Source organism: Pelmatolapia mariae, linkage group LG10_11 (genome assembly GCF_036321145.2).
Source record: "Pelmatolapia mariae isolate MD_Pm_ZW linkage group LG10_11, Pm_UMD_F_2, whole genome shotgun sequence".
In the NCBI taxonomy this organism is placed as follows: Eukaryota; Metazoa; Chordata; class Actinopteri; order Cichliformes; family Cichlidae; genus Pelmatolapia; species Pelmatolapia mariae.
Genome location: NC_086236.1, coordinates 19221846 through 19240098, shown reverse-complemented (window position 1 = coordinate 19240098; position 18253 = coordinate 19221846). Strand labels below are relative to the sequence as shown.

The 18253-nt window shown below is 42.4% G+C and overlaps 1 protein-coding gene across 2 annotated transcripts in view; it reads left to right on the top strand.

The window, feature by feature from the left end:
• mtus2a (microtubule associated tumor suppressor candidate 2a) overlaps positions 1 to 18253 on the top strand; it is a 45932-nt gene that overhangs the window by 10445 nt on the left and 17234 nt on the right. For both annotated transcript variants that reach the window (XM_063487482.1, XM_063487481.1), the window contains exons 2-4: positions 5701 to 7967; positions 9974 to 10232; positions 13262 to 13507. In XM_063487482.1, coding sequence (XP_063343552.1) covers positions 5943 to 7967; positions 9974 to 10232; positions 13262 to 13507 — 2530 coding nt within the window. In that variant the 5' untranslated portion in view covers positions 5701 to 5942. The remainder of the gene's footprint in view (positions 1 to 5700; positions 7968 to 9973; positions 10233 to 13261; positions 13508 to 18253) is intronic.

The following is an 18253-nucleotide window of genomic DNA, read 5'->3' as shown; positions in this document are numbered from 1 at the left end:
GAGATTTTTCATATTTGTTAGATTTTGTAATTGCATAATTCATATTCCTGCCAACCGACACGCCTTCAACCAACACTCCCTCGCATGTGATCTTCTTTACTTAGAGGATCTGAGCGTGTGCGACATGAAAATAGCCTAATAACGAGGAAAGGCAGCTGAGTTTTTTTTTTTTCTTTTCATGTTTCAGATTTTTCTTCTTTTTTTTTTTTTACTATCATCCACCAGTTTCTATTATTCTATTTGATTCTATTATTTTTCAAGTTATGATTAGAGTTTTGCCGGATTGTTTTTTGTTTTGGATTTTCTCAGTTAGGTGAAATGCAGCTTATTCTGGTTCAGCCACTGTGACCGAGCTCAGCATCCAGCCTCCCGAGAGTGCTGTCATCAGCACAAGCTGCAGCACTACATCAGTGCCAAAATTGATCTGCCACACATGTCTTCTCAGGGAATTCTCTCACCCTGTAACACAGCTCTCTGCCACTTTCCTTCCCTCCTATCCGTCTCTGTCCCCGCCTCTGTGTGAGCAATTAGCTAATTATTTGATTGTGTGTGCCAATCAAGGGTAAATATGAGCAGGGTACACACAGGCAGAGGGGAGCAGACATTGTGTGGATTATCCTCCATGTTCGGTTTGTCAGGCACAATGAATTTCCATGTGTTCCCACACAGGATACTAGTGTGTGTGTGTGTGTGTGTGTGTGTGGGGGGGGGGGGGGGGGGGGTGTTTACTTTACCACAATCTCAATAAAAGAGTTTAAGATTTTATAACTTTTTTTTAAAAAATGACCTCATTTTAGTTTGCTAAAGCCGACTTTTATTGCTTTTATTTATTCATGCTTTTAAAAAAATTGAATATTAGGTTAACTGTGATGGTATCTCCAAATTACTTTTAAGAAAACCTGTAGGAAATTGAACTTACATGTGAATGTTTCCCCTGTCCTTTACATTTAGAAAGAATTTAGCTCTCTAGGTTTTGTGGAATATCAAACGTGCCACAGGCAGTGAGAGCTGTCACAGGGCACGTGGAAAAGCCACTCGCTAATGAGAACAGACACCCCTGCTGCACATATAACTAGAAGGTGGGAGAGCTATTCATACTTTGCTACTCAAACATTCAGTGTGATGGTTTAAGACATGTATTTTACTTCATTCTTTGACTGCACAGACAGATGAATTGATCCAGACAGTTTTGATAGCAGGTGATTGAAATCTGACGATTGTTTTGTATAAATTTTCTCTATGATGCAGGAAACAGGCCTACAAAACAAGTGAGCAAAAGATGCTTTCCCTGAAGGGCAAGGGAGCTGAAACCATTAATATTCAATGGTTTTAATGCTTCTGGTTCAAGGCAGAAAGAGAATTCCTTGTAGAACTCTCGTATAATTATGGAGAAATTTAAGGAGACACCCGGAAGTCTTTATTCCGAGAGCGTTTGAGTGTGTGTGTGTGTGTGCGTGTTTTATACCGCTTGTTTAGCTCATCTTGTAATAATGTGTAGTAATATGTTTCAGCTCTACGATCTCATTTGTGTATTAAAGGCTAACACAAATATTTAAAACACAGTTTTAGAGACTGCAGATTTTAAATGCAGCAGGACGTGCTGTTGTTGTGTACAGTCCAATCATACCATTAACTACATCCACTGGCTACAGAAAACATGCTGAGAGGAGAGTGGAAACCCTCCTGTAGTGATCAGACATACCGCATGGATTTATCCCTTCTGAGCTGCTGTTTCTGGTCCTCGCCATTAACGACCCCTGCACCTAATTTTCATCTTTTTCATGTTAGGATGATGCCTGCCTTTGAACATATTGGAGACACTGCTTGCTTGTGTTGTACGTTCTATAAAAACTTAATGATCGGAAAAGCTTTTATTGCAAGTCTTTTCACCCAGTTCTCATCTTGCTTTCTATTTCACATTGTCTCTTGAGGAAAAAAAGCTCATTACAAATCACTTCTCACCCTTTCTGCCTTCCTCTTACTTGCCTTCATCAACCATCCCCAGGGTGATTCCTTCACTTACATGCAAACACGCTGTACTTCTCTCTTCACATATCTCTCATAACTAAAGTGAGCATCTACAGTAACTCTCCCTGTACTCTTGCTGATTACAGTAAGAACATTACTATTACCTCAGTGATGCGCTTTATGGATGCTGTTTTACATAAAATTCAAGATTCTTTATTCGCCACAAGGCGGATATTATGGTTTAGGGCCCGGATGGATTGGGGATAGAAGCTCCTCTTGAGTCTCTCTGTCCTTGACCGGATGATGCAGAACCTTCTACCGGATTGCAGAAGCTGGAACAGTTTGTTGCCAGGATGGGACGGGTCCTTTAGTATCTGCGCTGCTCTAGTCCGGCATCTCCTGGTGTAGGTTTCGTGAAGCGGAGGGAGAGCAATCCTGCAGCAGCGTTCTGCTGTACGGATCACTCTCTGAAGAGCTTTTTGGTCCTTAACACAGCTGTTCCCAAACCAGGATGTGATGTTCTGTGTGAGGATCCCCTCCACAGCGCCTGTATAGAAAGTCCTGAGGATCTCTGGCGAGACCCTGAACTTCCTCAGTTGTCGGAGGTAATACAGGCGCTGCCTAGCCTTTTTGGTCTGGACTTGAATGTGGACAGACCATGTCAGGTCTGAGGACACTGAGATACTTGAAGGACTGCACCCTCTCCACTGGAGCTCCATTGATGATAATGGGCTTGTAGTCTCTGTGCTGACTCCTTCCACCACCAGCTCCTTGGAAAAAATTTATTTAAAATAAATGTTTTTCAAAATAGTGAAACAAAAATTTTGGTGCTCAATTCAGTGAAACACACAATGTTTTAGCCTCAAAATACACATAAAATACACAATGTAAAAATCCCATTATACAGAATTATTTAAATTTTATGTAAATTATCGATTCAAAATACATCTGTCACTTCAGTGTCGCAGGTGGATATTGGTTTTAACTAATTATACATAGCTGGGTAGTGTTATCTGTTAGCTCATTGTTGAGCTAACAGCTCTATTTTCTAATTGTACATATTAGAAAATAGAGTACAAAATGCAACACTTGCATCCAAAAGATACTGGCGTAGCACCCCTAGACAAATGAACGTAACACTGTACTTAGGTGAAGTACTTACTTAGTTTCACCACCTCTGGACATGTCTCTGTCTCTCTCTCTCTTGTAGAGTAGCAATCCCCAACCTTTTTTGCTCCACGGACCGGTTTATGTCAGACAATATTTTCACTGACCGGCCTTTAAGGTGTCGCGGATAAATACAACACCTGTACCAAAAAAAGAAGATTTATTCATATCCCTCAACTCTGCCCCCCCTTACCATATCAGACAGCCCTGTGTCGACTGTGAAGATCTTCAAGTTCCTGGGTACCACCATCTCCCAGGACCTGAAGTGGGAGACCAACATCAACTCCATCCTCAAAAAGACCCAGCAGAGGATGTACTTCCTGAGACAACTGGGGAAGTACAGACTTCCACAGGAGCTGCTAATCCAGTTCTACACTGCGGTCATTGAGTCTGTCCTGTGCTCCTCCATCACAGTCTGGTATGGTGCAGCCACTAAACAGGACAGGAGCAGACTGCAGCGGACTGTACGGGCAGCAGAAAGGATCATCGGCGCCCCCCTGCCCTCCATCCAGGATCTGTACCTCTCAAGAACCAGGAAACGGGCAGGGAAAATCATCACAGACCCCTCACACCCTGGACACAGACTTTTTGATCTGCTGCCCTCTGGCAGATGGTACAGAAGCCTGCAGACCAGAACCACCCGACACAGGAACAGTTTCTTTCCCCTCGCCATCTCCCTTCTAAATAGTTGACCTGTCACACTGCTCCCACTGCCAGACTGCAACTGCACCTTATGTACATTCTGTAGTATTCATTCCACCTCATTTCATTTCAGTATTTTATGTATATAAGTTTAGATTAGTTATTTACAGTTGGTTTACACAGCTTTGTGTATGTATGTGTATGCATGTGTAATGTATATATAGACACGTGTGTGTGTGTGTGTATGTGTGTGTGTGTGTGTGTGTGTGTGTGTGTGTGTGTGTGTGTGTGTGTGTGTGTGTGTGTGTGTGTGTGTGTGTGTGATTTACATTGCTGTGCTTGAGAGCCACCATCTACCGGAACCAAATTCCTTGTATATGTCTGCACATATACTTGGCCAATAAACATGATTCTGATTCTGATAACACGGGAAAAGACCCAGGGAAACCAAGTCAATGATAAAAACGATTAAAAAATAATGATAAAATCCATGAAAAACCTATATTTCACACCCGAGCCTCAACTCTTGCGGCGCGGTACCAAACAACTGACAGATCGGTATCGGTGCCCCGGGGGTTGGGGACTGCTGTTGTAGGTGACCTGTTCACTTCATTTTACAATGTATGTAGCCAAATTGGATGCAATTGAGGTAGCCATTAATGGTTATGATGAATTGGAGCTCATTATTCAAAATAAATAATAATTTACACTTGCTGAACAGTATAGGATTTTCAAGACCAATACTGATATTTAGTGATTTAAAAATCAGATATATGGGCCATTATTTTTTCTTTCAGACACGCAAAACATAAATAGATGTGACAATGCAGTTTGAGAATAGTCTTGTTTTGTTGTAACAACAAGTCATCGATTGCATTATGTACATTACATGTATGCTCTGCCTGACTTAGATCACTTGGCTGTTTGTGGGTTCCAAATTGCTGTTGCCAACAAGGATTTGCAGGGTACCCTGTGGACAACAAACTGTGCAACGTCAACACAATAACATGGTTGAACGGTGTTTCTCCTGCGTCTTCTTTACTTTTTACATTTTCATTTATTGCCTATTTTAAAAACCAACTCCAATAAACTGGAGCTGCCAGTATGTCGAGCTTTACTTACAAAGAACCCAATTTTGCCAATATCAATTGCACCAGTTTCCAAATGATTCGTTTATAAGGAGGAGACATGGCACTCACAGAAATTTAAGGGAGAATTTGCTGGTAGAAGTATAACTACTGGGACAAAATGTCCATTGAAACCATTGAACCTAAAGATAATTTGGATAATGTTTTAAAATAAGTACCTGGAGGCATTTCAAGATGGCTGCCAAGTGGCCAGACTTGGGTCTAGAATGACTTTGGTGATGCCTGAAATTAAAATGGGGATTGAACATTATTACTTAGAGAACTAATATCTAATTCTCATAAAAATGATAAGTTAAAACCTCCAAGTTCTTTTTGAACACACAATAAAACTTGCAAATTGCTGTAATTGTGTGCATGTTACATGGCACCAGCTCCATAGGCCCCATTTATGCTAGACTGTCTTGCAACCACCCACTATAGAACAAGAAATCTCTAAGTGGGAGGCAAGAGTTCTCCTCTACTTGTAAATTCTCTGATGCCTCTAAAAAAAAGAAACAAGGTAGTATTAAAACTGTAATTTTCTTGTTATACTTCCAGTGATTCTTCTCTCACAGGCAACCAGTTTTTTTCAAATGGCCATCCACTGATATGAGTCACACATTAAGAGCAGAAAATGGTTTGCTGTACACAGCTGATTTCATAATTGCTGCTACCCAGAGCAGGCTGAATATTAAAAAAAATTAAGTGACTCTGTGGGGGAACTGCAGAATGGCTGCTTATTAGGCGTACTTGATGCTTTTTTTCTGACAGTTCCCTTTGTTGTCTTTTATTTCAGATTGAAAGACCTTCATCGTGGTGAAAAACCATCAGAGACAGCTTTTTAACTCGCCGTAAATGCAAAATAAGAGAGGTAAAGTGAGAAAGGTTTCATGAGATGACATTTTGTCCCTGGCTTATTCAAAAGAGCCGTCATCAGACCCTGAAGAGAAAAGGCAGTGAAGGAAGTAACTTTTGTAGCTCCATAAATGGCCTCAGTACCCTGCAGGTGTCTTTGAGTGTGACAAAAATCAATTCAACATGAGCAATCCAACTAGTATCCAAGGCCTGAGGGTCAGTGTTGACAGAGGAGAAAAGATTGGAAATAAAACCCAGATCCAGTTCACTCAGTCTGGAGATGACAACGCCAATCAGTTATCCTCAATCAGTGATCAAGAAAGAAGAGGTTTGTATGAGGACACAGGATACGGCACAAGCTCTATTCCTCCCTTGGTCTCTCAGAGCGACTCCCCAGAAAAGTTAGAGTTTTGGGGATCAGAGCAGCAATGCGTGGAGTCTGAGCTCCGAGACTATGAGCTTTTGGCACGTCAGGAGATACATACTTACCTGGGAAGCAGGAATCAGGAGGAGAATGAGGAGGAAGATGATTGTGGAAGCATGAAAGATGGAAAAGATGAAGGTGCCATGTCAATATCATCGAGTTCAACAGCCAGCTCTGCTTCTACCGGCATGAGGAGAAATGACAATGACAGCAACAGAGTGGAGAGTAAAATTCAGAGAGGCAAAGAGGTTCAGAAAAGGATCGCCTGTCATAGCACTGAGGAGCTAGACACATGTGTGACAGCAGAGAAACAGGACACCAGGTCAGGCAGAGAAAGATGGAAGGGAGGTCTGAAGGAGTCTAAGTCTGAGACGAATGTGTTCGTCTCCAGCCTGTCAGCTGTTTCCCTCAGTGGAAGCCTGTCTAGTGCTCTGGATGGTGATGGAGAAACTTCTCTCACCTCTCTGTCGAAGACCAACCCTTATCACAATGCCCAAAACACTACCTCAGCCCAGAACAGAAGAAGGACAGTGCCTGTAGATGCCAATCAGAACTCCCCACCGATGCATCCTCAGGAGACCCTTAACCCAGCATTCTCATACCAGGATCAGAGAAAAGATGAGAGAAGTCATAGAAATGGCTTGTCCTCTGATGGAGGGCTGGGCCAAAGGAGAAAGGCTGGATTTGAGGAGAGGGTGCTGCCACCGCGTCGCCAACAGCTTGTGAGACCCCTCTGTCAGACGGAGATGGGAAGAGCGAGGAGTGCAGACTCCAACACTCAGCAAACTGAGACAGGGCAACCGTCTCCTCTTAACCTCTCTGCAGATCCACACAGTAATGGGTCAAACAGAAAGTTTACAAAAACATCTTTACGTGAACCATCGGATTTCTCCCACCTGTACAACACATCTGGAGTCTCCCAGCTGAGGCAACCCAGCCAGACATCCCAAAGGGAGACTCCACCAGCGGAAAAACAGCCAGCTACAAGTGCACGCCACAGTTCCAATCCCTCAAACCCTTCCACCTTAGAGAAGAGACCCCAGACTCAGCTTACATACAGAAGGAATTGCTCTAGTCCCAACAGAACTGGGGTTGAATCCAGGTCATCAACTCCTCCACACTCCCCTCTCAGGACACCCCAGGGCTCACCATGCAGGCAACCCTCCATGTACCTCGTTTCTAGGAATGTCTCTGGAGTGGTTCGACACATCCCTGCTGTATCAACATCAGCTCAGGGCTATGGCAACAGTTGCTTGAGAGCACCAGTCAAAACTAATATAAGCACAAGTGGAATCCCCAAAGCGCCTCTTAACAACCAGCAAAGCTCCCCCAGCTCTAACAACAACAACAACTCCCCCAAAGACAGCTCGCCATCACCTAAACTGAAACCTAAAGGAGTTCGCCCCAAAATCATTACCTACGTCCGAAAGAATCCTCAGTTTAAGCCTCAGGCTTCTGATGGACCGTATCAGGTATCCTCTCTACCATCCAGGCTGTCAGCATGCACCCACAGCCAATCACCCACATCTTTTAAAGACACACCTAAAGAGCCCCCAAGGCCTGATCCAGAAAACCGAGGAGCCCCAGTTCTTTGTGCCTCCAATCTGCTTTATGATAAGTACCGCCAGGAGATGCAGACAAACATTTTTCCATCAGGAATACTGAATAGGAGTATAAGGGCTCCTGGACACACAAACACTGTTCCACCCGTACACGCCCATAGCCACACAGCACCTCCAAAACTGGGCAGCAAGGCAGACATCTTCTATGGGACACCATCAGAGGTGAGTCCTGTTTACTGTAGAGATGTGATTTAAAGTTTTTCTTTTATTACTACTCTTACGCACAGTTTATTGACTAAGCACGTTAATGCTTCCATCGTGCTGATAGGCCTAGATTCTACCAGTAAACCATGTATAATTGATAACAGGCCTTTTTTTTTTTTTTCTATTTTTGTAAACCTGTCCCGTTTGGTTCTTTTGCCATCAGAATTATTGTCTAAAGGCGAAGAAAGATGCCCAATGGATTTACTTTACCAAATGGACCATCCCAGCCTTGCCATAATGGTCCATTTGATTTACCTTTTATTGTTTATTTTATTTTATTTATTTATTTATTTTTTTTACTTGCTAGATACGGGACAGGGGAAAAGAAAAGGGAGAAAGAAAGAGGGGGAAGAAAAAAAAAACAGCGAAGAAGAGGGACGGGGATAAAGGGCAAAAAACAAAAACCAACAAAATAAGCAGACAACAAATACATATATCGATCACCTGGATCACCTGTTGGGAAAGAAAAAAGAAAACAAGCAGAAGAAAACGAGAGTAATAGAATAAACAACATCACAATGATATATGGGAATATAACGCTAAATACTTAATATTAAACATTATTGTGCAGCACGTAAGATCGACAGCGCACAGTGTGCTTTGAGGTAGGAGCCAAAAAGGGTGTAGTTTGTGTGTGTGATCACCTGTGTGTACACCTGTGAGCATGAGCGCGCTTGTATTTAAAAGGTTCCTTAATGTAATGATCTGCTAGGGGGTGTGGGGGGCCACAGTCCCATCCTCCAGGGCATGAAGCAGGTATGGAGGAGATCAATACTCCAGACATCCAGAGGCCCCCAGAACACAAGAGACCAAGGAAGACCAACAGAGGGGCAGCCGCGCCACTGTCCCAGAAAGAGCTGAGGAGAGTCCCAGATGAGGGGTCACTCAGCAGCCGCGGAGCAGAAGCCAGGGGGGGTTGCAGTGACGTGCCCGTGAGCTCCGCCGGCAGCCAGCTGTGCCTGAGTGACCGAGCCCCAGGCCGAGAGGCCGAGGGCACCCCACCCCCGAAGTGGCCCGAGCGAGCCCCAGGTTCCAGGCCCCGATAAGCAGCCACCAAGGAGTGAGCCGGTGTGTACCCGGACGCCCACCCCAGGACACAAAGAACCACCAACGCATTGATGTCTGAGGGCGTCTGCCACCGGCAGGGGAAGTGGTGGGGGGAGATAGGCCTCCAAACCTTGGAGGGCCTTTTGCATTTTATGATCACTCTCAGAGGACCTTCACTATTGCTTCTAAACCTATTTCTTATTGATACTGATTAAATAAATTCATTTTGCATTCATACTTATATACGCAGTCAAACACAAACATGGGGAAATGAATATTTAATGCTTGTTGAAGTGCAAAGTCCGCGGGGGACGAGTTAGTTTTCAGTGCTTCACATGACAATGCATGTGTGTTAGCATTTTGCCTAGAACACAGTAACACTGTTGAGTGTCAACATTTCAAATTTATTCCACAGCTTCCAGTTTCCCTGCAGGACTCTGTTACATTTTCATTTAGAGTTAATAACATCTGATTTGCTGGGTTCCATTTTTCATCAGACTTGATTGCTTCTACTCACAATATAAGAAAAAGAAGCATGCACCAGAGTTCCAATCTGAGGATAGAAATACCTTTTTTTCAATAATCAGCATGGTGCTGCTATTAGATTACAGGGTGCGTTGCATTTTTGCACAAAATTAAAGCTGCCACAGTATCCAGAGATTGTTGTTAACAAACATGGGTGAAAGTCTGAAGGGGGTTTTATAGTCACACACAAACACAAGTTAAAAACACAAAAGAAAACACTGTTATTACCTTAATCTAGAATTTAAGTGTGGCCCATACTTGAAATGCTGCAATGAGAAATGGAAAGCTCTTATGTGATTTAACTGCACAGAAATGGCTTCAGAACTCCTAAAAACACAGCATGTCAGTTATTTTGATGGCATTTGACTCCATTTGGTGATTTTGATTTCTAGGTTGGAAGATCCGTCAGCTTGAAAGGCTGCTCCGCTGAGGACGCTCTGCAGAGCAGGACGGCTGCTCAGGCGGGAGGGAGTGGCAGTCTTCTGCGGTCTGGCAGAGGTCTGCGTCTGGGACTGGGAGCTGTCACCAGAACGGCTACGATCTCGGCCAAGGGCAGAGGACCTAGTCAAGGTCAGAGGTCAACACAAGTCTTCAGCCAGCCCGTCCAACCTGTCACCCCAGCAACTAATCAGGAAGACCCAGATAACACAGGTAAATTAAACATTCGACCAGATCTGAATTTTCCACACAGAAAGCAGCAAGGATAGCAACTGTAAATGACCTCTTTTGAGTCATCTGAGCTCATGTTAGATTCTATTTCAGCAACCCAAAATTTATGCTGCATTACCTTTCTTCTCCTCTGCTGCACCAAGCAGTTTTGGGACCCTTTCCTCCCACTATCAACTTGGCCCAAGATGAAGGCAGCTCATTAAAATGCGTTCTCTGAGATTAATTTTGCTTGATCTGATTGGGAATCTTTTACAGACACTACGAGCGGACTCGTTCCAAACCAGTACACTGCCATCACCAAAATCAAATAAATAAATAACTACTTGCTCACATTTTCCTCTTCGCGCATAAAAAATTTCCAATTCTGAGGGTTCAGATAGCATCTCTGGCTGCCGAACTCAGATTTAAGTCACAGCTCAACCGTTAATGCAATATTGGAGTCTAAAATTTTCTCATCATCCTGCACACTGCTGGCAGGCTGTGTCATTTATCACTCCCATGCATGTTTGATTTGCTCTGTAGCTGAGGGTGCCAACGCAGACACAAACTGATAACATCCAGAGAGATTTTGTACATGTACATGCGTACTTTAATATATACATATATACACAAAATAGATACATACATACCCAAAACTGAACATGCACAGTTGATCAGCATAGTTTCATGATGTACTGGGCTTCCTTATCATAATCCTTATTAATACATATGCATAGCAACTACATGTTGCTTGGCCCTCTGAAGTACAAAGCAATTAACACTTAAGTGATGTCACTATCTTCCTTCTGGAATCCTCCATGCCCTTTGCATGCTGCGTGGATAAACGGCACCTGAAATGCTGAAATTATTTGAGTTTGTCCTTTTTTCTCATCAGTCTCCTGAGAAAACCCTAACTATAAATTCCCCCCCCCCCCCCCCCCCCCCCTTTTAGTTCATTCATCGCTGTGAATAACAACATCTGAGGGAAGAGGAAATCTCTCTGTATCACACAGATTATAGAAGTTATGCTATAAAGTTATTGTGTAGCTGTCAAGCTACTCAAACTACTTACTTAATTACTATATAGATACATCTGAATACTGTATTGTATTTATAATAAGGACCTTCTTCTCATATGTGCTGTAGCAACCAAAGCTTCTTCATGATGAAACTCACATCTACTCTAAAAGCAGTGATGCTTTGTGCATGTTCTGCTTAGGAGATTGTAATAAACTCAGGTGTTACATTTACATGGAATTTAAGACTCAGTGGAGGTAATCGGTGCAGGTTTTTGTGTCTCACCTTGACCTGACTCTAAAAGACTGGTGATTGTTGCACCTTTCCCAGCTGCCTATCCCATTGAATTTTTCTAGCCTAAATTACTTAATGTCCTTGCTTTCATTCAAAGGCGGTGGACGGAAATATGGTTTTACTCACATCTTTAACATTGGCAAAACTTTCTAAGGGAAAACAATTATGGCCTTAGGACCCTAAGGACCTTTGATAGTGACTTTATCACAGAGAACTTTGAGATATGTGGAATAAAGACACCGGTTACTGCTTTCTATATTCACAAGCAGTCTGCCGCTGTGGTATTTAGGCTATAGTTGATGATTGCCAAGCTCACTTCTCTCCCTTGTCTCTCAGACTGAATGAGTACAGAGGAGTGGGGGTTGGGAGGTTAGAATAGAAATGAGACCATTTATCTTGAATGATCCTGACCTTCTCACTCTAGAGGAGCAAGCTCCAATCTAATGAACAGACCGCATGGCACACAGACGGGCGCTAAGGATCGAGGGAGTGATCCCTCGTGAGCAGCAGCATTGATGATGCTGGAAGGGAGCTAGACTGGAAGCTTTTTTAATTTTTCTCCCGGTTTTTCCTGTTCCAACAGTGTTTTATTTCTCCTTCACAAAGTTTTTCTTTCTTTCTCTTGTCCTCATGATGTGGTTGCCCCCATAGCATGCACTGGCACATGCAGCTGTGCCAAATGGAGAGGAAATGAGGGCTGCCTACCTTATCTCTGTAGCCAGCAGGGGATAAAGCTCCTCTTCCACCCAGGATCTAGACCTTGTTCTGCAGGCTAGTGCAGCCAAGATGGAGCTTTTATCCATGGCCTGGGGATTTGCCCACTGCCCATTGTGTGTATATTTGTGTGTAGCCTTTGTTGTTCATGCCTTCACATTTCATCTGTATTGCCATTGGAAACCATAGATTACAGCAAAGAGAGGATTTCTCACAATCGTTCCCTGACAATAGCTTCCTCTATGAGGCTGTGATTACCTTTTTAACCTCAATTTCTCTCTTTGATTCCAAACATTTTCCTTTTGTCCTTCAATAACAATAGTTTCTCTTTTTTTAAATTTACCTTCCATACCTTTCAAGTCTGAAAATGACTGCTTTTAGTGTTCCAGATAACTTTGAAGGGTTACTGATAATAAGCCAGTAAGGTTATGGGTTAGATAGATATATTAACAATGACCTAATCTGTGAGTGTCACATTGAATACCATGATAGCGCTGGCATTTGAGAAACCGCTGGCCAGTAGCCCAGTCTGCAATCACCAGCAGAGCCAAACACAGCTGTTCACAGGTTGTTGTGTGTATACTTATTATATTTACTTGGCACAGCAGTCATAGTCAAAGCATGATGAACTTCCTGGTGCCCACTGAGAGCTTAGTCAACACAGGATAATGAATGATTCACAGGGGGATAAACATCACAACTGTTGAGCTTCTTGTATATATTTTGGCTAATGAGTTTAGTCAATAAGTACTCACAAATAGTACACACACACACATACATGCACACACAGAGACATCTATACACAAAATTACTTTCCTGTATATCAGGATTCATTTGTTGCAACTTAGACAAAAGGAGCATAAATGCAGTAAAGAGCCAGATATGATGAAATGTAGTGAAGTACTTTTTTTCTCAGTTCAGCTGTGGCTAATTGCATATGTCTTGATTAGTTTTTTAGCATTCACAGTATTACACGTGAGATAACATGATTTATGCTTGATTCTCAGATGACCAGACTGCCACCCCACCTGCTACTACGACAGCAGCAGCCCAGCCCCAGGCTGCAGCGGCCTCCAGGTCTCTGCTCCCCAAAGCAAGTCAGTCGGGTCTTCGCCCCCCAGGCTTCAGCTCCAGCCGCCTCCCTGCCAGCCGCCTGGCAGCGTTTGGCTTCGTCCGGAGCTCCAGCGTGTCCTCTGTCTCCTCAGCCCATTCTGCTGACAGCACACAGAGTGACCCCTGCAGAACAGCTCACCGTGAGTCAGCTCAAATCTGTTGACACCACCATTACCACGCGTGAGATAGAGACCCTTCCATGCACGCTTCTGCTTTTCTATGATGCCACGTTCACGTCATGCGAATGCCTGCCTGTTAACTTTAATGCCGACTTTATCACCAGATTATGATACATTAAGAGTGATAAGCACTTTAGCGCTTTTGTTGCCTTCCACTGTGTTTTCCCTCATGAATATAGTTTGCATAAACAGCCCCCACCCACATGCATTATGTTACAGTTTGCTTTCTCTTTGAGTTCCACCCCTCCTGCAATTTATCCTTCACTCTGAATTTTCACACACAATATCAATGTAATTACCGTCTGCAGAGACACAGATTCAAAGAGCACATCTTCCATAACACACGAGGACACCCAAGAAAAATCAGATTATAGTCACTAGCAGTGCAGTGTGTAACTGTTGGGTACTGTGATAAGTCAGTTTAGTGCAGTCAATTCGCATTTGTGTTTTATCACCAATAGGTTTGTGCACAGGCCACATTGGTCTTTCCATTCTTACGCTTAGTGTTTGTCAAAACGACACAGCACACATCATCGTTACCCAGACTTACCAGTAATTTTACAGGCTCTTACTGTAACTGGGTCTGTGCTGCAGATTCTGTCAGCATTAGCAGAGATAACAGCAATGCTTGTGTGAATAGCTTTCATTTTCACAGTAGCAGGGGCCTGGAAGAATTTACAGTTGTGATCCCAGTGCTGCTTGGCAGACTGGTTAGATAGTTGGCTGAATTTTGTGATGGCTGCATGTGTATTTAATGTGACCTACATAGGAAATGCTTGCTCTTCCTCTCCCAGTTACAGTTGACGTAAGCGCCTCGCTCTCACGCACGTCAGGCCCCCTGTTATGTCATCGCTCCTTTCCCCCATTTCCCCCCTTGTGCTCATACTTTTTTTCATCCTTGTCTTTTCTCTGCCATTGGTTAAAAAGTGAACACAAACTGTGCAGTACTGAGGGAACGGCTCTCTGCAGTGCAACAGGGAAAAGAGGAATCCCTCTGGGTTTCCAAAGCAGAATGTGTTTATCTTTTTTTTTTTTTTAAACAAAGCTGCATAAATAGGGAGGTTTTATTTTTGAAAAGCCTATGTGCTTCAGGAGAAAAAAATGTTTTTATTGTTTTAAAGTTTGTGTGTATTGATGAAGGAAGTAGCACCATTACTGACTAAGAGTGGGGGCACGTGTATGTGTGTCAAGCTGAAATCAGTGATTTTAAGAATCCTTTATTCATGAATATTTATTGTCTTTTGGAGCTATTTCGAAGCAACTATACATCTCAGCATCCTCAATTTAAACAACTTGGCAAAGGTCTGGGAGAAGACCCAAACTGTCACCCGTAGATGGGAGAAAACTGGTTAGGATGTTCAGTAACAACCATCAAAACTCAAGCCTGTTATGAACTGGAAACTGCTGATTCATCAGCATCAATTTCCACAGTGAACAAATAATGGGTTGTTTTCTCACCATGGCACTGGTGCATTGCACAAAGTGGATGGAACAATGAATTAGGACTACCTCCAAATCCTTCAACTTCACCTCAAATCAACACCTAGACGGTAAAATTTGTTCATAATTAAGTGCTCTAATAAGATAATGATCAAAAGTAATCAATTTACGTCCTTCATTTTATATAAAACCTTCATTTTTTACAGTTTATTTTCTTAAAATAAAATATTTCAAATAATGTCGCACATAAGTGAAATTTGATTTAAGATATTTCTGCTGAGCAAACATTCATTACATCAGGACACACTGCAGCTCTTCAGATACTGTAATGATATACTTGTACTACTAAATCAGAGAAGAACAAACACAATGTGACATGATCTTTCTTGCTGGCACATTGTCTATTTAAAAAGCTCTCAGTATTAATGTGCAGTAGCCAATCACCTGTTGGTCAAAACTCCTTAGGCAGTTAAACCTTTATACATCAAATATACTCAGAAAGTGTAGCAGCACCTGCCAGGACAACAGAGAAGACTAGAAATTTTTAAAAGTAGTGCCTGCAGCAGAATATTCCTCTTCCTGCTGTTGAACGGCTGCAGCGTGAGGTGAAGCTAAAATGGAATAGAGGATGATAGACGTGAGAGGAGGAAGATTAAGGTCCTTTGATGTTAAGTTTTATGTGTGTGTCTGTTGGTGTGTTTGTACGTGGCAGACAGTGCGGGAGACAGAAGGGGAGAGCAGAAACATTTATTTCCACTTTTGACTCTGCATGGTGCTTGTGACCTTTATCAGTGAAGTATTTGAACTCTTGGCCCTTTTTGAACCCCCCCAGACTAAACCGGGCTTCACTGCAGATCCTCCTTTTTCTTTCCTGCTGTGTGAGCACTTGATGAGCTTTAAACACAAGGTTTTCTGATGTCTTTTTGTCTTACTTTTCTTTGGAAAATTCTTGGGGGGATAACTTTCACAGTCATACTAGCTCTTCTCTTTGCGGGATTAGGGTGAGTTGCCATACATTTATATGTATAATGAGTTTAAAACCACAACAATAAATGTATTTAGGAGTTTCTCTAGTCCACATGATCAAAATTATAAATATACATATATAAATAAAAAAATACATACACCCTCACTAATATTTGGTTAATTAGTCCTTAGCAAGTTGCACCTTGATCAGACACTTTTGGTAGTCATCAAAAAGCTTGTAGTATATTTTCAAAAGGGTTGAGGTCAGGTCTTTGGGAAGGCCATTTCAGAAGCTTATTGTTAACCTGATTTATCGATTTCAAACCAGTTTCATGTGTGTGTGAGATCATTGTCCTGTTGAAATATCCAATTGTGTCCATGTTCCAAACATCTAGCTGCTGATTTGAGGTGAAGCTGAAGAATCTGAGGGTAGTCCTCCTTTGTCATTATTCTATCATCTGTACTTGACAGTTTCTGCAGTGTTCTTAGAGTTGAATGCCTCACTTTTGTCCTTCAAACATACCTTCTAGTTCTTGTAAATAAATAGCTTAATCTTTGTCTCCTCTGGCCATAAAACCTTTCTCCGGCATCTGGTTTGTTTATGTGGGCAGCTACAAACTTCAGTTGGGTTCAGTTGTCCATGGCAATGTAAAACTTGCTTTACTGTGTAAAGGAATGTAGGTGTTGTAGCACTTCCCAGTTCATTGCAGACTTCAGCCTTGTCAGTTTCTGGGTTGTTCCCAAACATCCTAAGCAATGCTTCTCACCTCAGGGTGACAATTTGTGTCTTGTTCCAGACCTTGACGAAGTTGTGATACATGCAGATAACTCGTACTTAAACACAGTTGTTTGAACTGATGATGCTGGAAGCTGCATTTGCGTAGAAATGACTCCAAGAGACCTTCACAACTTGTGTAAATCTACAGTTCTCAATATTAGATCTTCCTATTACTCTGTGTGCTCAATCCAATCCAACGAGTCCTGCCAAAGTCAGCCATGCAGTCAGTCATGATCACTAATGAGACATTAGTAGGCATGCTTATTAAACATTTTTTAAGGTTTAAGTGAGTGTATGTATACTTTTGACCCTGTGTGGTTTAGAGAAAATCCATAATAAATTCAAACTTGTGTAATTACCGTGACATTTATGCACATGATGAGTGTATATAAACATCTGACCACAACTGTATCAAACATTAGTCAGAGATTTAGCTAATATGGATTTTTTCAATAATATATTAAAGCTGTCAAAATACAGGAAGACTGACGTTTCATTTAAACCTAAGCCTTTCCTCAATTTGAAATTTAAATATTGTCAGTTTTACCCCCCAAAAAACGCTTTTAGAAATCTTTATATAGCTCACGGCACTTTCTGAAAGACTGGTCCGTGTTTCTGCACAAACTCATTTGTAGAGAGAGGTTTGCAATACCTGATTTTCCTCTTCTGCTCTGGGATCTTTGCCCCATCTCACCACGCTCCAGCTTCGATCAAAGAACAGAAAGACTGACAGATGCATTCTCACATCCTTCTGTCAAGGATGTCAGGGGAGCTCCAGCAACCTAGTACCTACTTGTGCAGAGAGAAGCATTCCCCATTGATCAACAAGCAAAACGGACTCCGTTAGTGCTCTGGATGATACTGATAGAAGAAATCATTAAGGAGTAACGCGTTTGGGAAATGATTGCAGGGCACTAGTAAAGTGGGTTAGAGGAAAGTCCCTGGAGTTTATACTTCCCACTGTTGTAGTTCATCCTCCAGCTCAGTGGGTTGTGTGTGTGTGTGTGTGTACGGTGCAGGAGTAGTGTAGATAGTAGCTTCAGTAAAAATAGCTGATGGCTTGTTCAACTATAAGCCATTCAACTTTATTATTAGAGTGGGATGAAAAAAAGAGTCATACAGCATGAGGAAACTGGGGAAATTAATGAAAATTATTTGCATGGCTAGATACTATTAGAGCTAATTGGAATTAGGGCATTTTTCTGCATAGGAACACATAACATCCACACACTAAGCTAATACTAGGCTAAACTGCTTTGACCATAATTGATTCTTATCAGCGGTTTGTATATAAGTACACATGGAAATATGTATGAGTTAGTCTAGTATCTAGAGGCCCGTAGCTTACTCTACATGGCATTGATTAGCCATTAATTCAATCCATGCTTTAGCCCAGTGGCTGACATCTCCCAAGATGTTTCGTGTGTGTGTGTGTCTGTGTGTGTGCGTGCTTTTGCACTGAACACACCCCTCTTGCATCCGCACATGCAAGAGGGGTGTGTGCTGTTAATTCCTCTGTGATT